The following is a 26,692-nucleotide window of genomic DNA, read 5'->3' on the forward strand; positions in this document are numbered from 1 at the left end:
AAAGTGACTAAAAATTAAAAATTAATTTAAAAATTAACATGAAAACTACATATATATATATATATATGTATGTATGTGTATATATATAATATATATATATATATATATATATATAATTTATATATTTATATATATATATATATATATATATATATATATATATAAAGGCTAATTCAAAATATTATTAAAACTAAAATAAAAACTTAAATAACACTTGGGTTGAAGTAAATATTGTATTAACGGTTTTATTTTCCATTTATTTTTTATCAATTTTTGCTGCTTGTGTGAATACAATTTAAAACCAAATCAAATGAACATTTGAAAGAAAATATGAAATAAATATTACATTTCACAAATGCATCACATTTTAAAACCTAAAAAATATTTGGACATTTAACATGAACATTTTAGTGACTTATATTTATTTGGAAAATCATCCAGTAACAGTGTTGGATGCAAAATAGAGCAGGGCTAAAAATGGTCCATCTCAAGAGGTCAAAGTTAATATTGTATTAGCCGTTTAATTTTCCATTTATTTTGTAATAAATACGCTTTACAGTGTTTGCAGCCCTGAAATTGAGGACATTGTGAATACAATTTAAAACCAATTAATGAAAATGATAAATAAATGTTAGAATTCTCAAACACATAAAAGTTATAAATATAAATGTTTTAAAATTTGCATTGACAAATTCAGTTTTAAGTGGGAAAATTTATTATTTTGATTTGTGTTTTTATTTGCAGTACCACATCAACAAGCTGTCCATCATGTCCTCAGAGAATCACATGAACAACAGTGAGAAGGAGGTGGATGAGGTCGATGCAGCTCTCTCAGACCTGGAGATCACCCTGGAGGGAGGAAAGACGTCCAACACGCTGGTGCTGAAACACTCCACCAAACTACACTGAGATATGGCAGCCGCACACACCTATAGGCCTTTATCACACTTCTGCTTTGAAAATAACTTCTGCTGTATCAGTGCAGTGGCCATAGCACAGGATTGGCATGATTTACTGACAGATTATCATCACAACACAACAACCTCATTAATCAGGAATGATGAAGCATGTCATTCTGACGCATGTTTCATCACCTGAAAGTGTATGTGCAATACTTCACATCTGACCACCAAAGGTCTGACCATCTTTGTTAAAGAAATGCGAGAATATAATACAAACGTGTCACATTAAAAAGCTTTAGAATTAGACAAGGTTGTGAAACATTAGAAAATTAGTAAAGACTGCACAAATGAAACAATGTTTTGCACTGCTTTACTTTCCAATATAACCTCCAAGTGTTAGATCAAATTCAAATAAAGGAATATAAAGTCGATTATTCAGACTGGTTTGGTCATATTAAACGAGTCGTGTCCTCCGTGTTGATGGGATAGCACTATATTGCAGATGAAATTGGAGTTTAATCATAACAGACATTCCAACAAAATATAAATAAATAAAATTCAAATGTGTATTCTTGTTATTTTTAACTTAGGCAACGTGCAGCTGTTCTGTGGTTTGTGAATGTAAGACATCTGTAAGGTTTTGACATTGCAACTTTATTTATAACTTTATTAATGCACTTTGTGTTCTCAGGGTGACATCACATCCATTCCTGAACTGGCCGACAATGTAAAAGTCTTCAAGTGAGTTGAAGTTGGTAAAATGTCTATTGATTTTGGTCTCAAATGCCTTTATTATTGTAGATAAAAAATAAATAAAAAATAAACAAGCATATAGACTGTCTATGTATTAGTCTGTTTAAAGTGTAAATTCTGTCATTTACACAACACTATTAGCAACAAAATGAATTACAGTGTGATTATGAGTGGTCCAGATGGGTCCGATGTGACATAATATTGGCTCAAACAATGCTGTGAGTCGACTGGACCTGTTTGACCAAACAATGGAAGGCAAAGGGAAGTGGTTGAACACTAGTGGCAAAGAAATTACTCTCTATATTTTTTATAATGAACATGTTTTCATTTGTTTTTTTGTTTTACTGTAATGGCCTGAATAACAGATTGAAAGAGAGTATGTGGAAGAGCTGATCTTTACTTTCATCAGAAGAGAATAATCTCTCATCAGTCATTCTCCTTTGATTTTTGACTAACTTTTGCTTATACCTCAGACCAAAGAAGCTCACTCTGAAAGGATACAAGCAGTACTGGTGCACGTTCAAGGACATCACAATCTCCTGCTACAAGAGCCGCGAGGAGGCCCACGGCACGCCGGCGCACCAGATGAACCTGAGAGGTGAGCGCTCGCTACAGACACATGATGCGCTGGTGGAAAGCGTGTTTACTCGGGGTGTGAGTCTTTTGGTACCTCACGATTTCAAATCGTTTCTTGAGGTCGTGATATGATTAAAAAAATCGATTCTCCAGTTTGAATCAAATTTCGATTTGATGTATGCATAGATTTGATTCTAGTTTACTGTCTATGCGGAAGACAGTTTAATAGGTCGAAAAAAATCCCACTGAAATAATGTGAACCTTGAAATTTATTTGTTTTTTCTTCTCATTTTATTCAACCCAATATTATAAAACAAATGCCATTTAAGCTGACTGCGATCATTACACACATGCCTGGCAGTCTTCGGTAATTAAGCAAGCAGGCAATTTTATTTTATTTTTGATATTATGATATTGATAAGAAGCAAATAACAACCAATAGGACAAACACAATAATTAACTTTTGAGGTACAGTAGCCTAGATTTATTTAACATGTAGTAAGAAATACTACAGAAATTGAATAATCAAATGAAAAAATAAATTAAATAATAAAATTATTCATATTAAATATTCAGAAATGATTCAGTCAAAAGCAGTGAGTGATTTTTTTTTTTTTCTTTATTAACATTACTAAAACAGATGGCTACAGTTTATGAGGCTGCTGTCCCTTTAAGAAATGCACAGATCTAATATACTGTTACACATCTGATTTTCTCCTAACTGTTTATGTCCGTTTAGGACATAACAGACTGTGTTTACATGAATACTCCACACAGTGTGCATTTTGACATAATTGTGTGTGTATGTGACCATGCAAACGCAATAAGCTGTGAAAGAGAACTGCTCGCGCTTCAGCTGTGTGTCTGTCCTTTTTCACGGCTTCTTGTGATTAATAATACTCTAACGTGTCAATAAAGTACTGCGACGTTAAAGAAGTGTAACACTTTAGAAAATCGATTTTTAAAGTTTTTAAAACCGATGCGAATCGCAATTCATATGTGAATCGATTTTTCCCCCAGCCCTAGTGTTTGCCACACTGTTTCTCATCTGCTGTTTCTCTGTAGGCTGTGAAGTCACACCAGATGTGAACATCTCCGGTCAGAAATTCAACATCAAGTTGCTAATTCCTGTAGCAGATGGTATGAATGAGATCTGGCTGCGGTGTGATACTGTGAGTGAGATTTCTATTGTATATCCACACATTATTATTGTATAATAAATCACCTCACATCTTCAGGTGTCTTTAAAAAGAAAAAGTGACACTTTGCTTTACTTGTTACTTCAAGTAATTATACAAAACGTGACCCGACCCCAGCACACTCAGCAGGGTTATTATATTTAAATAAATGTAAAGCCATAAAAAAATTAAAAAAAAATAAAAACACTTCAAATATAATAAACTTTGACTGAAATAACATAAAACTTTCAAAACTACATGAATTTTACTCAGATTTTTGCCCTTATTTGCAGTCTGGATGAGTCGACAATAGTTGCCGAAGGTCTGCGTCAGTCTACAGATTTATGGTCTGACAGATTTCACAGAAAATTGCCTAGTGCATAATGGTCACAGAACCCAGTTGTTTTAGCTTCAGACTATGGCGCAGTTGGAGGAAATCAAAACATGTTTGATAGCTGATTTCAGAACACACATGGTAGTGTACAGCGCGTCACTACTGAAACCTCAGCTGTCCTTCATCCATCAGTGTTGCAATAAAATACAAAAGTAAATTAACAGAACACACATAACAAATTAGCTTTGATATTTGACTCATCTGCACAGGTAAAATAACTGACTGTGCCGTACTGACCGCATCTGCCCACTAAAGACTGCATCCAAATGCGCTCGGCTTATTTTTTCTTGTGCGACTCAGTCGCTACAACTACTGCGCTCATCTCCTGTACATCCATGTTTGTTTCATCTGTCGTGCGTCTCCTAGAACGAGCGTGTGTTTCTGTGTGAGTTTGTAATGCGATTTTGAAAGTCTGGTAGTTTATAATCCTCAGTCGTTTAGTGTATGATGAACAGTTTTTCTCTGTAACATTTACAAAGTCTGCAAGTGTATGATGCTAGAGTTTTAAAATCAGTTCAGATTTTAAGTCGTAATTAAACAAGTAATTAAAAATATTAAAAGTACCATAATAGTATCTGAATGATAGTAAAATAACACTGCCACTCTGTCATCTGTTCCCGTCCTTCAGGAGAAGCAGTACGCTCAGTGGATGGCAGCTTGTCGTTTGGCCTCCAAGGGGAAGACGATGGCAGACAGTTCCTACAACTTGGAGGTCCAGAACATTCTGTCCTTCCTGAAGATGCAGCACATGAACCCTGATCCTCAGATCATAGAGCCCATCACCACCGACATCAACCCTGAGTGTCTGGTGTCACCACGATACCTGAAGAAATACAGGAACAAGCAGGTAAATGAGTGGCTACGAGAGAGATCGGTCTACCGCAGAATACAGACCTGCAGTATATAACAATACATAGTCATAAACAGCAGTATATTAAATATTACTTATAGCACTGAGTCGTACTTGGTAAATGGTAATGGTAAAAAAAAAATTTTTTTTTTGGTCACACTTAAGATTTGGGTCCAATTCTCACTAATAACTAACTATTAACTATGACTTTTGCCTTAATAAACTCCTAATTGCTGCTTATTAATAGTTAGTAAGGTTGTTTAGTTTAGGTATTAGGTAGGATTATGGGATGTAGAATATGGACATGCAGAATAAGGCATTAATATGTGCTTTATAAGTACTAATAAACGGCCAATATCCTAATAATATGCATGATGATAAGCAACTAGTTTATAGAGAGAATTGGACCCTGAACTAAAGTGTTACCACATGTTTTTACAAACAAACTAGTCAGCTTTTTCTAAACGTATGCGCTGATCTGGTGAAATTTTTCAAAAGAATGTCTTTTTTGTAATACTTGATTCAAAAACAAGAGAAAAGTGAAAGTATGTAGGGAGGGAGCGTGTGTGGGAGTCAACAGACGGCTCCTGTGTGCTGCTGGTGTCGTCTTACAGTGGCCCTGGACTCAATCCAGCCTCTGTGATGCTGGGGGATGGTGGGCTTCCTGTCCTCCCATCTCACTTGCTCCCCCACCAGCTTATCGCTGGAAGAAAGTTTGAGGAGTTGGGGTGGGGTCTTCAGAAACAGGCGGGAAGAACATACAGGAAACAAGCCATGCCTGGGAATGTGGAGAGGGAGTCTGGGAAGAAGACAGCAGATTGTAATGTGAGAGCGACGTTAGAGTTCAGATGATTCCTGAACACTATCCATGCAATACAAGCTCCATATCTTTTCTTCAAAGGCTTCCTCTGGGATTTTACTCCCAGAGGACGTGGGACAGAAAGCACTTGCTTTGGAAACAAGGATAGATGACTTTCTCACTTCCAGACTTGTTAAACTCAACAAGACCAGCAAAGCGGATGTAGTCATCCAAATGGTGGGGAGGTCTCTCCAGTGTTCTTGGGTTTTAAGCATGTGTGGCGCCACCTTGTGGAGTCAAGGGTGTATGGTTTGAAGTGGGATGAAAAAACGTCCAGGTTAATCATAAACTACAGCTCAGCCATGAACTTTGGACTCCTTTTATATGTTTAAAACCCTACAGTTTCTAGATTTGTGTTAAAAGCCTCAGCACAAAAGATTAAAGCACATTACTTTTATTTCTTTATATTTCATTATTTGTCTTTTTATTTTGAGCTTGATGAACAAACTAAAAGATATAAAAAAAAATAGAAGAGTGGGAAAAGGCTTGTTTGAAAGTTTCAAAAACTTTTAAAAGCTTGAAGGTTTTACTAATTCAATACAAACTCAATAAAAGAATACCAAGTCCCTACTTCAGATACCATTAGACTGCTAAGAAACCTCATTAAAAAAAACATCTATAGTTGTTGCTTGGCATAGTTAACATGTTTGCTGGCATGTTGTTATATTTTGTTAGCATGCTTTTGCTTATTTTTTATATGTATCCGAGTGTTGCATAGTTTAACACATTGCTAAAATGTTTTAGCTAATTTTTAGCATGTTTCTAGCATTTTTAGAACGTTCCTAGTGTGATTATCTTGTTGCTAGCAAGTTTCTAGCGTTTCTTAGCATGTTTCTAGCATGAATTAGCACCTTGTCCTAGGCTTTGCTGGTGATTAGACCAATAATAGATAAATACTCTATAAGAGTTATTGTATGACCCTCTCAGTGAAAATGTATGGAAATTTGGGCCTGTTTGGAAGTCCAACACTGGAATTTCGAAAGTCAGATCTGTTAGCGAAGATGTGGCGTACCGAGTTAGAGCATCTTGAAGCTCTGTGCCAAGTTTGGTGGTCATAGCTTGACATCTGTATCAGTTGATCAGCATGTTGGCTTTGTTAAACCAACATAATAACCCATAAGATTTATTAAATGAATCAGTCTTACATCAGTGCAGAAAAAGCTTGAACTGAGTGTTCCCATTATAATCAGTGAGGATGAATCTACACTAGGCCCAGCTTCCACACAGTTTGTAGAGTAGACTAGTCTTCTGCTTGGTTTTAGTTCAACGGTATAGCAGGATCTCTGTTAATTGACACATTTCTGCGTCTGCACAGTATGTACGGTCAATCCGCCTGGACCTAATGTGATCCCAGTGCAGGCGTCTCATGCGTGTTTCCCTGCTCTCTCCTGTCCAGCTGCCTAAAGTGAACCTCCCCTGCTGTATACTCACATGTGCACCCTGCCCCTTTCTCTCTGTACATTAACGGTTATTGTTATTCTGCTTGTTTACGGCATTGTTCATTTATTTGCTTTTCCCTTGTTTCCTCTCTGTGTTCCTCTTCCTGTTTCCACCCTCCTCAGCCAGGCTTTGTCAGGGACTTGGTAAGTCACTCGTTTGACAGCTGGTAAATGTCCGTGACTCACTAACACTGGTGCTGTGTCTTACTCCAGTAATCCTTCCATTAACCACTTTACCATTTATTGCTGTAGCTCAACCCAAAAGCTCACATTTCAAGTTTGTTTTTAACATTTAAAGATCATGTTTTGAGTCACTGGTGTCTCCGCTAGAACAGCTGTTTGCCTGACTGATGTTGAGTGTGTGACTGCTGTAAAAGCTTTCATTTCGTGAATATTTTAGAAAAATTCACAAAACTGTCAGTCTTATTTTATATAATTTCAAGCATGATTATATCCCTAAATATAATAATATCATTATTATTATCATTATTATTAGTATTGCAATTATTGTTTTGTGATATTAGTTTAGATGACACTGTGCTGTTTTCTACAGCCCCTAAAGGGACATGGTGACAGTAAGAAAAGAGATGGGAGGAAAAATTACACTCAAATGTTTTTTGAGCAAATGCAGAGTTTCTTGGGGAAACTCAATAGTTTTGTGTGAGAATGTAAAGATTTTTGGGGAAAAGCAATAGTTTTGTGTGAGAATGTAAAGATTTTTGGGGAAAAGCAATAGTTTTGCGTGAGAATGTAAAGGTTTTTGGGGGAAACTCAATAGTTTTGCGTGAGAATGTAAAGGTTTTTGGGGGAAAGCAATAGTTTTGTGTGAGAATGTAAAGGTTTTTGGGGGAAACTCAATAGTTTTGTGTGAGAATGTAAAGGTTTTTGGGGGAAACTCAATAGTTTTGCGTGAGAATGTAAAGGTTTTTGGGGGAAAGCAATAGTTTTGCGTGAGAATGTAAAGGTTTTTGGGGGAAACTCAATAGTTTTGCGTGAGAATGTAAAGGTTTTTGGGGGAAAGCAATAGTTTTGTGTGAGAATGTAAAGGTTTTTGGGGGAAACTCAATAGTTTTGTGTGAGAATGTAAAGGTTTTTGGGGGAAACTCAATAGTTTTGCGTGAGAATGTAAAGGTTTTTGGGGGAAAGCAATAGTTTTGTGTGAGAATGTAAAGGTTTTTGGGGGAAACTCAATAGTTTTGCGTGAGAATGTAAAGGTTTTTGGGGAAAAGCAATAGTTTTGCGTGAGAATGTAAAGGTTTTTGGGGGAAACTCAATAGTTTTGCGTGAGAATGTAAAGGTTTTTGGGGGAAAGCAATAGTTTTGCGTGAGAATGTAAAGGTTTTTGGGGGAAACTCAATAGTTTTGTGTGAGAATGTAAAGGTTTTTGGGGGAAACTCAATAGTTTTGCGTGAGAATGTAAAGGTTTTTGGGGGAAACTCAATAGTTTTGTGTGAGAATGTAAAGATTTTTTGGGGAAACTCAATAGTTTTGCATGAGAATGTAAAGGTTTTTGGGGAAACTCAATAGTTTTGTGTGAGAATGTAAAGGTTTTTGGGGGAAAGCAATAGTTTTGCGTGAGAATGTAAAGGTTTTTGGGGGAAACTCAATAGTTTTGTGTGAGAATGTAAAGGTTTTTGGGGGAAACTCAATAGTTTTGCGTGAGAATGTAAAGGTTTTTGGGGAAAAGCAATAGTTTTGCGTGAGAATGTAAAGGTTTTTGGGGAAAAGCAATAGTTTTGCGTGAGAATGTAAAGGTTTTTGGGGGAAAGCAATAGTTTTGTGAGAGAATTTTAATGTTTCATTGGGGAATGCAATAGTTTTGCATGAGAATGTAAAGTTTTTGGGGGGAATGCGATAGTTTTGCGAGCGAATGCAAACTTCTTTGTGGATACGCAATAGTTTTTCCAAGAAAATGTAACATTTCATGAGGGAATGCAATAGTTTTGCAAGAGAATGCAAAGTTTCTCAGAGGAGTGCAATACTTTTCAAGCATTAAAATTTTTCCTTCCATCTCTTGTTTTTTTCCATCAACATGTCCCCATGGGGCTCCTGTAATCAGCACATTATTTGTATAATAGGATATTTAAAATCTTACAGAAATAGTTATTTGAAAGGGGCTTCTGTGTAATTGAAAGACCGTTTTAGGCGGTTTGTAGCATGTCAGCTGATCTGCTCTGATAGAAACTTTCATGAGGCAAGTCATTGATCAGTGGGAGACTCCAGTGACGTCACTCATTTCTTTATGTGAAAATGTTTCATGTTGTGGGGAAATGGGGACTAAACAGTGGTAGCTGGGATTGCAATGGCTTCTGTGTATGTATGTTAAGTCGCATGTGTAACAGATCATAAGGGATGCTTGAATAACAGGAGGCGTCTCGTATGTTCACTGTGATATTAATGGTGATTGGATGCAGCAGTGTCATATCGAAGTGTCTGGTGTTGCATTCTTCTCTGGGGTTGTTTCCTAATGACTCACTCTGTACTTCTGCTTAAGTTATGATGGCTTGTAGCACTTGTTTATTAATGTTCACATATGCATTATCCTCAGATTTCCGCCCGTATTCTGGAAGCTCATCAGAATGTGGCGCAGATGAGCCTCATTGAGGCCAAGATGCGCTTCATACAGGCATGGCAGTCCTTGCCAGAGTTTGGAATCACCCATTTTCTTGCCAAGTAAGTGTCTTCTTGAAAACCCAATGTTTCTGTCAGATATCTTGATCAAATGTTTGAGCGCCAATAAAAACAGACGTCCGTGTTGAAGGGATAGAAAGCTCTAGGACATGTTACTGTAATATGTCTTTCTCTTGATTTCCGTTGTTAATTGTGAAATTTCATCAAATTAGGTTTCAGGGGGGCAAGAAAGATGAGCTGATCGGCATCACCTACAACAGACTGATCCGTATGGACGCCAGCACAGGAGACGCCATCAAGACCTGGCGCTTCAGCAACATGAAACAGTGGAACGTCAACTGGGAGATTAAGATGGTAAGATGCTCTTTATGTTACACCTTCATCCCATGATGTCATTGACTGTTGTTGTGAACGAGGCTCCACATTAATCTTTTTCTTCAGGTAAATGTAAATGGTCTAATTACATAATTTGTAACAATGGCTTGTGTTGTTCAAGGGTTACTTCACCCAGAAATGAAAATGTATTACTCACACTCATGTCGTTTCACACCCATAAGACCTTTGTTCATCCTTAGAACACAAATTAAGATATTTTTGATGAAATCTGAGAGCTTTCTGTCCCTCCACTGACAGCCTATGCAACTACCACTTTCAGACACTTTCAAAAACATAATTTACCACATTTACAAAATATGAACCTCCAGCATGTGTTGATGTGAGAGCAGATGTTGCGTGAACAAAGTACTGCATAAATAAAGTGGTAAATTATGGTTCTTTTTACACAAACAAAGCACTTGTGTCGCTTCATAACATTGAGGTTAAACCACTGGAGTCACATGGATTACTTTTATGATGTGTTTATTACCTTTCTGGACCTTGAAAATTGGTAGTTTCGTTGGATCGTTGGGCCAGAGAGCTCTCAGATTTCATCAAAAATATCTTAATTTGTGTTCTGAAGATGAATGAAGGTCTTACAGGTGTGGAACGACATGAGGGTGAGTAATTAATGACAGAAATTTCATTTTTGGGTGAACTAACCTGTTAATATGCTTGTTTTGATTGCAGAAGACCTACTGGTCTTATTTCACACAGTGTTATTTGGCTCAGAATTACAGTACTGGAATAATAGACATTTTAATAGACATATCGCACTATGAAATATCCTGTTCAGGGTTCGACATTAAGATTCATCATGTGCTTGTTCTTTGGGCAAGTAAATCGGTCATTCAGTTGTCCAAGTAAAAAAGTTGCTTGTCCGGAAATAAGTATAACTTTTTTTTTGTGGTGTAAATATAACTTATCCAGAAACAATATTCTCATTAGTGTTGACATATCTAAATCTGCATATTTGTGATATTTACTCTACATATTTACTTTTAACACTTATAAAGGGCATTTTATCCCTAATCTTTTTAAATGTATGCTTCATCTTTTATTTTCAATTCTTAAAATTACAACTGCATTAAATAATGTTATGAGATTGTTTTAAATATTTTTGGAAAATACAAATAAGAAATGTTGGGGGAAAAAATTATACTTTTAAACATTAAACTAAACCTCCAGTAGGTGGCGGCAAGTGACCGTCTTAATGAGTGAGTCATTGAATCTTTGACTCAACCGATTCGTTCAAAACGCTGAATCTTTCAGTAAAGTGTTGCTGTGAGATGCGCTGTGGTTCTGCCGTGATCTTTGTTGGGAACTATTTTCGCTGCTGAAACAGAACAAAAACAGTCAATATTGCGTATAAATTGTAAGTGACTTAATATTAACTGCTTGTTTATTGAACTGTCGAATGAAACCACATCTTCAATCGTGATGGTATTCAGGAAAAAAGCACTCTTGGTTGTGTGATGTTGCTTAACTGTATCATATGTTATAAATATAAAAACTCCACATTCTGAATTTTCACCGCACTATGTTAACTGAGTTTCTTTGTGTGTGCTGTGCTCATTTGTCCCGGACAAGTGTTAATGTTAAATTAAGTCTAAATCTAAATTTAGTCCTTTGGCTGCTTTGGTTGCCAGAAATTCACCGTAAAAATATGGTTACAGTATTTCCGAAATTACACATGGCGTATTGGTGTCTGTATGCTTTACAAACATATATAAGTGATGTAATGTACCAAAATCTACTTTTTACCTTAAAATTTACTGGTAACCACTGTCATAATGCTAGTGGCATAATCGAAAGCCACGTTCATCGCATAAAACATGACTAATACTCGCATAAGATAACACACACAACACTAAAATAATGCAATAAACCTGAATTAAATAACAGAAAGTATAACATCTTAATGAACATTAATGAGAAGAAACATTTAAAACTATTTAAATTATAATCATATGTGATGGGAATGTCCTTTTACAGTTGAATTCATAATTCATTCACTGTCAATCAGACGTCAGAAGGCGTGTAGTAGATTGTGTGCAGCAGCTTTATCAGTGTTGATCATGTTGTTCATTTAGAGGCCTTACAAATGTGCAAATCAAACATCCAAATGCGTCACACACATCACCTTGAGCCCTTCTTTCTGCACACATGAGCATCTGCTCTGTTCCCACGGCAGGTCACGGTGGAGTTTGCGGACGAGCCCAGTCTGGCGTTCATCTGTGCGGAGGTGGACTGCAAAGTGGTGCACGAGTTCATCGGCGGCTACATTTTCTTGTCCACGCGCGCCAAGGACCAGAACGAGTCTCTAGACGAGGAGATGTTCTACAAGCTGACCAGCGGTTGGGTCTGAGCGCCGCTCGCCGCTCCGCGCCGCTTTATTCTTTTACTTTCACACTTCTTCTTTCTCCTTTAACCACTCCATCGTGGCCACATCATAATAGGTTGAAAACTTGTTTCTTTTAATTCTGTTTATGCGCATGAACGCGTTCATAACACTAGCCGAAGTGCCGAGCGAGGACATTCTGAGAACGTGCAGCGGTTTACTGCTTCCCTCCAGAAATGATTTCATTGTCGAGATGAAGCAATAGCTATGACCTTTCACCCTGAATAGAAGTACGCCAGCGAAAATGCCAATTATTTATTTGTCACTAACTTACGTTGCATCTCTCTGGGTAATTGTTGAATGTCGCGGTGCTCATTTGTGCCATCTTTTATGATAATTTTGTCACATTAATGTGATGTCGTAGAGAAGGATTTACACTAGCTTCAGTGTTGCTGCTTCTGACCGTTGAGTAGAAGACACTACAAAATCCATTCGTTCTGTCATTTCTAAGCACTTCTAGCGTTAGGTTTGACGTTTCTGTCCTGTCATGTGTTCAACACTACATTTAATGACACAGATATTTTTTTACACTATGAAGAAGGAGAGTCGCCCACTTTTTTGTAGCAAACAGCTTGCGGTGAAGCAACATAGGAGAACGTTATGAATCTGCTTTCCCACTGTAGGAAGTTTCTTTTTATTATTATTATTTTCCTATGAAGTCTGATATTTTATTCCTCACTCTTTATTGTGAACCAGTATAGTATTATTCAAAAGCATTTCTTTAATACGCACCAGCGATAGGTCACAAATCATGCGATTTTCTTTTTATTTCTTTCCAAAATGAAGGATAGCTAAATGAAGTATTAGATTTGTTTTGTATCTAATGTAAAAAACACAGGTTTTAAAACAGAAATTGTACAGTTATTTTGTTGCTGCTTTTTTCTGTCATTTTTTGGAAGTGTATTTTTTCCAGAAGAGAGGGAAAAAAAGCCATTTTTCTGACATTTGAGGATTGGTGCCTGTCGATCTTAGAAATATATATAAGTGCATATGAAGAAGTGGAGAACGTCTCAAGCTCCTGGCTGGAATAAATTCATGTAGATTGTGCCATTCTTGATGTCTCCAGTGAGAAGGAGCTTTTTTTATTTAGTTTCTCCTGCCTTAACTGATAAATATCCACTGCTGCGAGAACATATAGGCTTTAAGAGCGTGTGTCATACACTTCAACACTATCGAGCGCTCAGACACTAATGAAGGGCAGCAGTTCTCTGCCGTCTGTAGCGCATCACTTCTTGTCAGTATTGTCTCATGATGTTTCCCGTATGAAGGTGGTTTCAGAGCCAGAAATGAAGACTATTATTATTTTTTTCTGTTTATTTGGTTTTGTTTTCTCAGATGTCAGCAGTGCGTTGCATGGCCTGCTGTTTTAAGATTGTAAAAATGCCATTTACCTGACAAATAAATAAATAAAATCATTTTTATTTAAAATCTTAAGAGGATGATTCAACAGGCCTTTATTTCACGTGGTTTTCCCATCAGCCATGCAGGCGGCAGTGACCCGTCTTCACCACAAGAGAGCAGTCTTGAAAAACCTTCACGGCTTGTGCTGAAAGTTTTATATTTCTACAACTTGTAGATGAATTCTGAATCAAAGGTATTGCACAAATCAAGGTTTTGAAGGGATACTCCAGCCAAAAATGAAAGTTCTCTCATCATTTGCTCCCACTGTCTTTCTTCAGATAAACACAAATAAAGATTTTTAGGAAAATATTCCATCTCTGTAAGTGATTGGTTGACGCTTGGGAAAACCTCACACAGTGACTGTGACACGACCCCAGTGGAGGAGTCAATGTCTTCTGAAGCAAAACCATAGGTGTATGCAAGAAAAATACTGATATTTTTAACTTCAACTGTAAATCAGTCTAGTGTCATTCACTTGCATTAAATGGACTCACAGAGATGGGTTATTTTTCTAAAAATCTTCATTTGTGTTCATCTCAAAAAAAGTCATATGGCGATGACATGAGGATGAGTGAATGATTTTTGGGTGGACTATCCCTTTAAATGTTATTATTTAGGCATTTTGGTAACGGCATATTAATGAACAGAAAATGTAACCGCTTATAAATTTACTGAGGTGAACAAACAACATTCTGTTTAAGCATTTGCTCATTGTTTAAAGAGTTTTTTAACCCCTATTTTGTACACTGCTTGTGGAAAACTGCAGCGCTGGGTATTTCCCTATTCCTCTAACACGCTTCTGTCATGTTATGGTGCTGATGATTGATTGATCTGTTATTTAAAACACATGTTAACAAGCCTCACCAATCCGCTGCAGGACGGGTGAAGAGAGCCGAAGTCTGAAACCGAAGTTCCTGCGTAATCTTTATTTTAACTCATGATTATGAAGTATCAGATTGTCTTTGAGTTTGATGTATGAATATTTTATTCTGTCATTGAATGACCATAATTATGGCACAACAAGCTAGTTCATGTTCTTGGTCTTCTGTGACAGAGCTTTAACCAAAGACCTCCTCTGATCTGGAGATATTTATGTACTGTAAGAGCAGTCAAATAAATATACAAGAAAAACTACTTAATTTCCATTTTTGTTTAATCCTGCATTTTCATAAAAATGTTCACTTTGACATGATATTTTGCATGCTGGTTATGCCAAACTGACTGCAAAACACATTCATTTTAAATACATTTTTAATAAGAGTGCTAGAAATTCAACCACTTTCATGAGGAGGCTTTTAAACGTGGCCTGAACACCTGATGGCTGCTGTCACTACATTTTAAAATTGTAGTTTTGTAAAGAAGTTCATATATAGGTACAATTCATATTTGACTACAGAATCTAAATGATCGCTGCTTGCGTTTGTTTTACATGGTTTATGGATAATGTAGAGTGCCATTTATAATTTTGTCTGATTGTTAATCATCTGAAATATTTAAGGTTAATAGGTGTTAACAGATAACTAAATATCTCAAATATAAACCAATAATAAGCTTATTTGAGAAGTCAGAGTCTAAAATCTGAGAAAAACAGCAATTTTATTAACATATAGCATACAAATAAATGTACCTTTCTTCAGAAATGCACTCAACTTACAAGAATTAGATGCTCACAACAACCCAGCTCTAGTGGTGAAGACTGGAAGTGCAATGAAAGAGCGAGAGCTTTCCTAGAATAATACCAAATAAATAAATAACTTATTCAAAAGTGCTTGAAATCACACATGAGCTCCTGAGGGGATGCTGACACATTCATGAACGTTGTACAAAATAGGCTAATACTTGAAACTCTTGAGCTCAATGCATGGTCAGATCATATAATTATCTTGAATTAAAGGAACACTTTCTTTATATGATGAAGTCTGATGTAATATGACACCGGTGGGTGTGGCCACACCTCATCATGAATGACCTTTGACCTAAACATTGTCATTTCTGCATTATAAAGTTGTTCGCTAAATGTAAACAGATATTATTGTGACAGGACCTGTTTCATTTGTTACTGCAGATTAATGTGGATAAAATGCAAAAAATAAAAAAAGTTTTCTTCTAAGGTGTTTAGATATCGCTGGCCGTCTTTGGCTGAATATGTGTATTAACCCTGTGAAACGAGTGTGCAGAGAGAGTCAGAGATGATGACTCTTTCTAACGCAAACAGTGTGTTTTGAGAAAATATACAAAGCTTTAAAATATGGGTACATTTAAAGTGCCCTATAATGCTTTATCAGAGATGATCTTTCATGCAGTGTTGTGAATGTAAAAGCTCTGCACAGTTTCAAAGATCAAAGTGCAGATTAATAAAGTTATTGATTCCTTAAAAGAAAGAAGCGATTCTGAACTGAAACGAGTCGTCAGTAATTCAGTCTCACTTCCTGCTGAACATACAGATTTACATAATGCAGAGCAGACCAATCACAACAGACTGGACCAATCAGAGCAGAGCAGACTCAAGGAAAGGCGGGGTTTAGAGAGACCGAATCCTTGATCGACCGTTTCAGACACTGAGAGAAAAGAGCTGATGCTGCAGTGGATATTATGAGAAAATTAAAGAGTTTTTTTTGACTTTGGATGAATGTGAATCTGTTGTAGGAGACGACAAAACAACCTTTAAAATAGAATAATAGGGCAGTTTAAAGTTCAGTTAATTTTCATTGATATCCTGTTCAACAAATTTAATGATTCACAACAGCCAAATATAGGCTATGAATTAAACTCGTAGTCTATATATTTGGGTTTGTTAAATACTAATTTATAATAGCATGTGTTAATAAACAACAGTCTTTTCTAATTATTTCCTAATGTTGTGTAATGAGATCAAAATGTTTATTGATACAGTATATCATCTAAATAACACATTTTATCAATTGAATTTAAATGAAAATATTACAGCTGAATCTTAGTTAAAGGTGCACTATGTAAGTGTCGCCACTAGAGGTCGCTTATTCAAAACAAAGGCGTAGCTTGATGACGCCTTGATTTCGCAGAATCATGGGATGTGTTGTCTTCACGTTTACAGCCTGTGGAAAAGAATCCGACGGGACTCGGGCAGAAATCATGTTCATGGATGAGATTATTAACGTTACTGTATGAAGCAGAGCAGGAACGAGTGCTGTGAAAGCAGAAACGAGGCCGCCGGAGCGATTTCTAATGAGAGACGAGCGTGAGCAGAGGGACTTTTATTATGCCACAGTCGGCGCTTCCACTTCTTCCGGTCAAGCGTATGTGGGGTAACACAGTGCTGTTTATCATATTAGATACATTTGTGTGTTGAAAGTTGTTATAATGCTACTCTGCGTTCACTCGGCGGCTGCTATAAGACACGCTGCAGTAAGATAGATCGATATTAGTCATGGTAAAACACGGTACTCGCGGTAAATCAAGAAAATTAGATTTAAACAATAAGACTGACTGTGTTGAGCAATATAACATGATTGATTTTCTGTCGATGAATGTATCCGAACAGTTGCTCACCTGTCTAATAAAACACATAATATAATAAAGCGTCGTTGATGTTTCCATAGTTTCTACAAAATAAAACCGGAAATCGAGGGTAACGCGGGTATGATGTCATTGATAAGCACGGTCCGTGTCCTGGTTAAAAGTGCTTATTTCTCTGGATTTAAACATTCTTGGAAACATTTGGGATAATGTAAGTACACAAGTCAACAAAATATATAACACTGTTCTAGTGACTTTTGGATATTTTAATCTAAAAATCTTACATATTGTGCCTTTAACAAAGATAATTAAAAAAAAAAAAAAACTACGACTCGAGTATATTATATATTATTATTATTATTATTATTTGTTGGTTCTTCTTCAACAAAGTGTCAGTCAAATAGGAAGTTTAACCTTTAACCTAAAAAAAAAAACTACACACACAAATTCCCACTTATTCTTGGTTTTCCATGATTCCGATCGCTGTCTAATAGTTCTCTCTCTAAACGCCAGGACTGATTTTTTTATTGTTTAAAAATGAAAAGTGTCAGTGTAGTGGTAAATGGGGTGATGTTAAGGAAGTGAACTGCAGCAGCAGGTACAGCCTCGAGCGCGCGCGCGCGTGCAGCAGCTGATCCACGTCACTCACATTTCCACAGCCGAACAGTGAAGCAGCTGCGGTTTGTGCCGTCGAGACACGCTCACTGCACACTACAGAGTGAACACTAATCACTGCAGATCCAGTGTGTGACAGGAGAAGCGCGCGTTCAAACTTTGCACGTTTGCAGATGGAAAAAACAGGACGGGACACGAGAGAGTAAAGCTGAACTCACAGTAAAAGGTAAGAAAAGCAGCAGACATTCACACTACTGATGTTTGAGAGTAGTGAGAGAGGAGGAACACTTACAAGTGTGAAGTTTTTCCTGTCAGTGTTTAATATGTGACCGAAAGCGAATCTCGTTCTTAAAAACACTCAGAAACAGAAAACTTCTCAATGGAACTAACACAAGATGTCTGTTGTGTGTCTGGCGACAATCACAAACAGGCGACGCTCTTTCAGTTTCTTTGGAAGATTGAAGAGTGATTCACGATCTTCAGGAGCAAGTATTTCAGCTCTTACAAGAATCCACTCTGACTTTACTAGTACAGAAAGGCAACATCGCTGCTGCTTTTATTCTGAGATAAGGAATAAATGTTTGCTGAGAAATCATTAAACAAACACTGTGACCGGCTGCGTTTCAACATCTGGTCAGCTGCCTTTCTGGACAGCACAGCAGCCCTGCTGTATGATGAAGTGATGAAATCTCAGTAAACACTACACCTTTTCACGTCAATGTTGTATCTTGGTTGTAGTTTGGTTTCATCACAGGATACAAACAAAAATAGAATCAATTTAGCATTGATTTAATACTCTGTGTTTTTGAAATAATATGTTTCAGTTCAAAACCTCCAGTCATTTCAGTAGCCTCACATGACCGGCCGAATGTTCCCTAAACCCTGATATCGGACACATGTGATTGTGGAAGAAATCCATCATTGTTGGCTTTGAATAGAGTGTTTCTACGATGGCATCGGCAGTGCTTCTATATTCACACTGCTAAGTGTTGATTGGGTTCATTTTTTTGTCCAAAATTCTTAATAATAGTAAAAAACACAGATATGACATCCAAAGTATGTAAGGTAGTACAACTAGATCTCTTTTATTGAATCCAAAAGGTTTTAATTATATTTTGCTACACATAAAGGTATTATAAAGATTTTGAAGCATCAAAAGGTCATTCGGTTTAACCGTTCATTTGTGATTAAAATATCTTAAAATGTAATAAATGTATATATTTTTTATTCTGGCATGATTTTATAACATCATATATCAACATAGTGCAAAATGGTGTTAAAATTATGTGTAGAAGTCGTTGCTTTGTTATGAGAAAGAATGTCCGGAAAAATTAATTTCATTGATGTCATTTGGAGTAACCAATATAAAGGGACCATTTTGGATCAAGTCATGCGGTCAATATCATGTGACAGGATGTGACATCATTCAGACACCTGCAAAGGACCACATGGTCGTGAAGCAAAGTAACTAACTCTCTCTTAACTATTGAAAAATTGATGTTTTCACTTGTTCATACGCATGTCCCGAAACATCAGGTCATTCGGTACAACCGCTATAAAACATGGAAAATGTTGTAATATTTTAAAAACTTGTACTAAATATAAAATGTTTGATTGTCCTTTTGCTAGATATCAGCCTGTTAGCATTGTTTGAAAATATCGTCATTCGGTGTAACCAAAAGTGTCATTCGGTAAAACCGAAATTTTGGTAAAACCGAATGACTTTTTTGGTGATAAATTTTGTCCATCTTGTAAAAAATGACAGAAGCAGTGTTAATTGATTATAAAAAACACATAATCTCATTGTTAACACTTAATAAAGCGTAAAAATTAATTATATCTCCATTATGTTGGAGATACAGTTGTTGTTTTTTTTACACTTTTAAAAACCTTATTCGTCAATGACTCTGTTATAAGATGACTGTCGTGTGCCAAATAACCAGCACAACATAAACCAAAATTTGTAAATTTGCAACCAAAATGATATTCTGATGGCGTGTTTTGAAAATACCTACCTGGTAGGTTTACAATAAAAAAGAAAAAAGTTACTTATAATTTAATTTATTTTTAGCAATGTACATTTTTACAGACATACATTACAAAAAGTGTCTAGAGAGAGAGAGAGAGAGAGAGAGAGAGAGAGAGAGAGAGAGAGAGTTGTGTCGAGATTATAATCCCTGCAAAAAGAGCTGTTTTTATGTGTATTTCTTAGGTGTAATGCAAAATCAGTTGATGCAAAATAATGATCAAATTCTGTTTTTGACAGTGAAAATCACCTTCACCTGTCAATATGTAAATTTAGTTGTAATTTTAGTTTGGTTAAATTATTTAAAATAAAATTAATGGTTAAAATGATTTAACAAAAGTTAACATTAAAACAAAAAAACGTATTAATGTGTATTGCGAAGTTGTCAAAAAAATGTACAGACATAAATGAATATACTTAAAGGGACAGTTCACTTTTGACTATATTTGATGCGTTTTATGTAAGCACTGATCAATGTTTATTATTTAAAGTTATAAATCAAATCTGTTTTAATTATATAAAGTGAATGTGTTTCTTTGAATCACTTGATGCTTTCTTTTTAAAGCTTGTAAAAGATTTTTAATATGTTCACTACAAATGTAGTTTAATGCTTCTTTCCCCCATAATTCACCAAACATGTCGGTTTTTGATGTTTTTAGTCATTTTCAGTCAATAAGGACGTAGTGTCCCCTGTGCGGCATTACTTTTTGATATTTTGATCAACAGAATAACATATCTAATACAGAATTTCAATTCATTATCTAAGAAAAATACAGATTGTTATTGCATTTCATATTTGATAGTTGCAATTTTTCTTGGACTGTCAAATGACATTAACTTGACACAGTTCTTAGTGAGAAATAAATTGTCCTGAGTATTTTCTACAGAAGCATTGACTTTTTCCTCTGGTGATATCTGACGGCAATAGGCAAAAATACAGGATGATCAAACCCTGTCCAGAACTATCAATCCTACTCCATTACTGTGTGATTAAAACTGCTTGAGTTGGCCTTTTTCTTTCTTTGGGCTCCCGATGCTTCTGGTCTGATTTAGGGTTTATGAGGGGATTGTTCAGGAACTCTGGTCTAAATATAATGTAGTCCACATCGGGTGTCTTGAATCATGGCTGTCTATTGGGTTCTTGGCAATAATTCTCACTTACTGCTGAATCATCACACCAAATGGACACAGCCCTTGTATTTATGCACCATTTCCAAGTGAACAGCAACCATTCTCACCAGTGTAGAAGGTTTTATATCCCTCTCAGATGTTTCAGTTTATCCTGAGAAACCACATAAGTATAATGTGTCACCGCAAAACATCATTAGTGTGTTTTATAAAAGCAGAAATTATATGAGCATAAATTTATTATGTTGACTTGACGCAACATTTATATGGTAAATGCTCCTTTAGAGTCAATAACTCTTTAGAGAAATAGTTGGGAATGGGTCAGAGAAAAAGCCAAAGTGATTTCTGAATGAGTAAAGAGGTGATATAGAGCAGATGAAGTCTATTACATCTGCGCTGATTCAGGCTTTCTCAAACCCCTGCGGTTCAATTAATGAATAATTGAATCATAAAAATGGAAAATTAGAAAAGGGACAAACTAAGGAGATATTAGACTGCAATAATGAGTAAACAAAGACATTTTTATGTGGTTCAGTAAAAGTATAAATAGAATCACTAGTAATATTATTAAATTGCTTATGACTTTTGACCAATTGGTGGCGCTTTTACCAAAATTGATGTGGTGTGGTCAGTGTGAGATGACAATGACATTTACAAAGTTTGGTTTGAATATGCCGAAGCTTTGCAGAGTTACAGCCTCAGAGTCAGCTTGGCATCATGCCATCAGTTGGTGCGTTATTCAGGAACGGTTTGATCAATCAAAAAGATTTTAATAACTTTTTGCTGACATGGTCTGAAGATGATCTGAGACCATTTTGGTGAAAATTGGAACAACAGCCTAACACCGTGACCTAACCAGACGCGATGCGATAAGATTCCAGCGACGAGCAATTTGACTGTCCACACTAGACACGACGCGAAAATGAGAAGCAATAAAATCAATCAAAAACCACAGCCAATCAGAAGAGAGTGTGGGCGGGGTCTGTCGGCAAGAGCACAGCCGACACAATGAAATGGACAAGTACTTCATAAATATTACACAATTTAAACATTATTTAAAGTACATACGGAGTTTATCGCTTGTCGCGTCACATCTGGATAGGACGCGGTGTAAAAGTAGTTTAAAGAAGTAGGTTTTCAAAGAAATTCAAAATGGCAGACAACAATTTTGTCCAACTATGGCATAATTGGTATTATTGTTCTTGGTATGACAAAAGGATTAATCAAGTTTCATTAAGATTAATCAAAAGCTATAGCATCAATTAATCAATAGCATTTTTTGAAATTTCATTATAGTTTTTGACCACATGGTGGTGCTTTCTGACTTTTTGAGTACCTCCAGGGCATGGTACTGATGACGTATACTGAGTTTCGTAACGATACACTAATATGTTTGTAAAATATAGCGTCAAAATAGGTGACGCCCAAAATGGTCAACGTGGGAAAAATGGGTATCATTCGACTCGGTATGCAAAATAGCCATTTTTTCATATCTCCTGACCAGTAGGTGGTGCTGTGCTGAAACGCTGAATGTGACCTCAGGTCACGCTTGTGACGGCGTGCACCAAGATATACATACAGCCTCACATCCATTTTGTGTGCTTTTCGTCAAATTCGTTTGCGCACTATTCAAAAATGGTCTGAGCCAATTTTGGTGAAAATCAAATAAACGTCTAGGATGAGTTCGAAAAAAAAGCAGCATTTTCAGAAAATGATGGAAAATGATGTCATTGGTTGCAATTGAATCATCTTGAGCCAAGGAATTTTGTTGCTAGCCCTTATGGTTCAAAAGTTATTAGCACAAACACAGACAGTTGGTGGCGCTAGAGGGACTGAGTTAAGGACTCCAAAATTGCTGTGATTAATGTGCCAAATTTCACAACTTTTTTACCATACGGTTCTATGGGCCGCCTATAAGATCATTTTTGACCACAAGGTGGTGCTTTCTGACTTTTTGAGTACCTCCAGGGCATGGTGCCGATGACGCATACTGAGTTTCGTAACGATACGCTAATATATTTGAAAAAAATCAGCATTTTACAACAAAATTCAAAATAGGCAATGACCAAAACGCTGCATGTGACCTCAGGTCATGCTTGTGACGGCATGCACCAAGATTCATCTTAATACTGTTTCTGTTGTGGAGAAACAGCCTCACATTCTTCTTCTATGGGCGCAATAAGAGTCTTTGGAGAGAAGAAGATGACGACTAACAGATACAATAAGTGCGTATGTACCTTCAGTGCTTGACCCCTGATGAAAGATTAAAATACTCCATCCGTGAGTGAGATAATGATTACTCATCCTCTGTCTCTGTGCCATTAATTGTCTGCTTTGGATCAGTTGTTTGCTTTCGGTTAAGGATTTCAGTTCAAGCTTCATGTGTTTTCCTTCCTTGCTCTGGATTCTGAGCGGATCGTCATATTTTCCGCTCTGTGGTGTAAAATCCTCACAGCCCCTTCACTGGCTGATGGGAAACAAACACTGCTTTGACTTCACTTTCCAGTACTTCTGCCTCTTGTGCTTGTTGCTTATAAGAGGCCAAACTAACTTGCAAGTCCTGTTCTTTCTGTATTTTTATGTAACTGAGTTTTCTGTGAATGTTTGTATTTTTATTTTATCCAGTGTTTTGTAGTTGACTCATATTTCCTGGAGAATTCCTTCAGTATTCTCTCGGTTTATTATGTACATTGATAGTACCAGTCAGAAGTTTGGAATAATTAATGTGTTTGTTTTTGAAAGAAGCCTCCGCTTATTTGATCAAAAATACAATATAACACTATATAATATTTTAAAATGAGCAAAAATTGTTTTCAACATCGATAATAATCATAAATTTTTCTTGAGCATCAAATCAGTATATTAGAATGATTTCTGAAGACTGGAGTAATGATGCTGGAAATTCAGCTTTGATCACAGAAATAAATATAAAGAGAGGTTACAGATTTGTAAGGGTTTAAGGGTTTGTGTGGGGCTGAGATGAAAGACGTGGCTTCAGACCCCCTAAAAAGAGTGCTTTTGCACATTACAATATGTTCTCAAAACCAGGAGTCAGGATGCTCAGACACTATATGGTCTGACAGAGGGAATGCATGTGTTTTGAGGGTGTGAAAAGAGCCGAGCCAGTTTGACATCAAGTGGAAAAACGACAAATTTGATTTCTGAAAGCCATTTGTTTCTCATTTAGGTGAGACAACAGCAGCACTGACCTTTTCATGACAAATAAAACCATTGCCTTCAGGCTTGCTGTTTGCTAACAAGAGCTTTGTGCCCTTTTTCAGGCATTGTGACTGTAACTGTGAGTCTTTGTTCTGTTACACAAGCGATCATGAGTTCGTTCAGCCTCACATATGCCAGTCCACAATGACTGCTGACAGACTGAATTTGTTAGTGTCCAGCTGTCATTTGTGTTTCCGCAGGCTTGGGTTTGGTTCTTGAAGGTTTTTGAAGACAGTCGTCTGTCTTAACTTTTTGTAATGTTAGGTCAGTATTCAGAATTGAATTTTGGTCCAGTTTTGTATGATATCATGATGTTTCTGCTGTCAAGTTATGTTTCAAATGAAGTTGATGTTAACAGGTCTCATTTACAATGTCTTTTATGTTCATACATTATAAATGCAACAACAACGACAGTTGCGATATGCAGCTTTTGTTTGACTGCTGAATTCTCCAGTAATGCATTCAGTCGGTTGTTGTGTCCTGATCACCCTGTCGGAGTTTATTTTGCAATATAACCAGTTATCCCTTACTTTAAGGGGCCATGTTATGCCCTTTTTTTAAGTCTTGATTTAGTTTTTTGAGGCTCTTCTAGAATATGTTTTCATGCTTGAATGTTCAGAAGACGCCTCATACAGGCTGCATCCAAATACTTTACAGTTCATAAGTAGTTTAAAAATCCTTCTATTTTATGTTGGTGCATATCAGTGTTTTCTTCTCTTTTCTTCATTTTCTTTATTTCTACATTTTCTATAGATTCAAATGGGTGTCGTGATTAGACGTCTTATCACACTTTTGGTGTGTGCTGGTGATTCATGCAACACTAATGCAAAATTAAACTTGGTTTTCGGTTGCGCTGCGTAGATAGTTGCATGATTCAGATGAGAACATTAAAGCTCAAAACACGTGATATATGTAGTTAAATAGAGAGGTGTAAAGTATTTGAGAAAATGTGATTAGTTACTGTACTTGGGTAACTTTTTGGCTACTTTGTAGTTGTACTGAGTATCAAAGATATTATCAACTTATACTCTCAACTTGACTACATTTTTGCACAAGTATATCTTTACTTCAGTAGCGTATATCGTCCATCTGCAATTACTTCTGGGATTTTTAACGCTTCAGTTCTCTCAAGTCTGCAGTCGATGCATCCTCAATATCAAGAACACATCTGGGCACTTTCATGCGTTCTTGAACCAAATTTTGACGCATATTGAGAAACGGCCTCTGTGTCTCATTTTCTCTGTCGTCAGAGTTAAGAGAGCCCTGCTGTCACCCGGCCTGTGCCATCGGCTACAATGAGTGCCAAATCGGCCCTCAACAAGGCGGTCTTTCTTCCGAACGATGAACGGATGCTGGCAGCCGTGCAGGTGAGGAGGAGGACGAAGAAGAAGATCCCATTCTTGGCTACAGGAGGCCAGGGTGACTACACCACATTCATTTGCCTATCAGGTAAAGTCTTCCCTCATTAGTGCTGTTTCACCATTACTGCTGCAGTTTAGTGATTTGATCACTATTAAACTATGGCACATAACTTCTCCAACACCTTTGAGCTGCAGATATGAATGATTCCTCAAATCAGGTTTATTAATGATTGGTGTTTTCTTTAATATAGTGCTGCACGATCAGTGGTATAAGTTTTGGTCCAATTTTGTATAAAATCATGATGTTTCTGATGTCAAGTTACAGTTCAAATGAAGTTGACGTTAACAGGTCTCATTTATAATGTATTTTATGTTCATACATTATAAATGCAACAACAACAGTTGCGATATGCAGCTTTTGTTTGACTGCTGAATTCTCCAATAATACATTCAGTCGGTTGTTACCTCTTCTCATCGGGGTCCTGATCACCCTTTTGCAATAAAACTGGCTGGATGTAAATGATCACTTACTTAAAGAGGCCATATTACGCTCTTTCAAAGTCTTGATGTTGGCTCTACTAGAACAGGTTGATTATTTTCCTCATATTCTCCATTGTTCAGCTCCTCTCTTCCCAGTCTGTCAGTAACGCTCTGTTTAGTTCCTGTCTCTATGAAGCCCCTCCTTCTGAAGAGCACAATGTGCTCTGATTGGTCGGCTGGGGCAGTGTGTTGTGATTGGCGTTTGGGAAGTGTCCCGCCCCTTACCATAACCGCCAGTTTCAACACACTACTAACTAACTCAAGCAGGCCCCGCCCCTTTATTCTGCGTATGAATTATTTAAATGAGGAATATTGTGAAGAAAACTCAAGATGGAGGCGTTTCAGAAACACTGACACTGATATAGAGAAGAACTCCCGCTGGAGGGACTTTGTCATGGTCAAACAGCAACATTAAAGAAAGCATAATATGTTATTTTTAAATGTCAGTCAGACGTCTTTCTATGTGAGTTCTTGTCTAGAATAAGCTGATAAGTGAACCAGACTTCACGTCTATAGTCAGAAGTGTGGTTCTGCAAGACTACAGAAGGA

The 26,692-nt window shown here is 36.7% G+C and overlaps 2 protein-coding genes across 51 annotated transcripts in view; both read left to right on the forward strand.

The window, feature by feature from the left end:
- The window catches only part of fermt2 (FERM domain containing kindlin 2), a 55,650-nt gene extending 41,858 nt beyond the window's left edge, over positions 1–13,792 (forward strand). Inside the window, exons 9-20 of one of the 50 annotated variants that reach the window (XR_007925763.1) lie at positions 745–879; positions 1,594–1,643; positions 2,129–2,253; positions 3,297–3,403; positions 4,432–4,650; positions 7,075–7,707; positions 7,750–8,373; positions 8,499–8,539; positions 8,582–8,623; positions 8,665–9,624; positions 9,795–9,936; positions 12,152–13,792. Coding sequence is in view for 1 of the 50 variants with exons in the window: in XM_051866916.1 (XP_051722876.1) it covers positions 745–879; positions 1,594–1,643; positions 2,129–2,253; positions 3,297–3,403; positions 4,432–4,650; positions 7,075–7,095; positions 9,500–9,624; positions 9,795–9,936; positions 12,152–12,325 (1,098 nt within the window). In the remaining 49 variants the exon portion in view is untranslated. Of the gene's footprint in view, positions 1–744; positions 880–1,593; positions 1,644–2,128; positions 2,254–3,296; positions 3,404–4,431; positions 4,651–7,074; positions 7,708–7,749; positions 9,625–9,794; positions 9,937–12,151 lie in introns of all 50 variants that reach the window. The other 49 variants (XR_007925767.1, XR_007925769.1, XR_007925768.1 and 46 more) reach the window with 49 other exon arrangements.
- Positions 13,793–17,837: 4,045 nt separating this feature from the next.
- The window catches only part of stxbp6 (syntaxin binding protein 6 (amisyn)), a 36,844-nt gene continuing 27,989 nt past the window's right edge, over positions 17,838–26,692 (forward strand). Inside the window, exons 1-2 of the mRNA XM_051866940.1 lie at positions 17,838–18,095; positions 25,493–25,691. Of these exons, the coding sequence (XP_051722900.1) occupies positions 25,538–25,691 (154 nt within the window). The 5' untranslated portion in view covers positions 17,838–18,095; positions 25,493–25,537. The remainder of the gene's footprint in view (positions 18,096–25,492; positions 25,692–26,692) is intronic.

Source organism: Ctenopharyngodon idella, chromosome 17, assembly GCF_019924925.1.
Source record: "Ctenopharyngodon idella isolate HZGC_01 chromosome 17, HZGC01, whole genome shotgun sequence".
Classification (NCBI taxonomy): domain Eukaryota; kingdom Metazoa; phylum Chordata; class Actinopteri; order Cypriniformes; family Xenocyprididae; genus Ctenopharyngodon; species Ctenopharyngodon idella.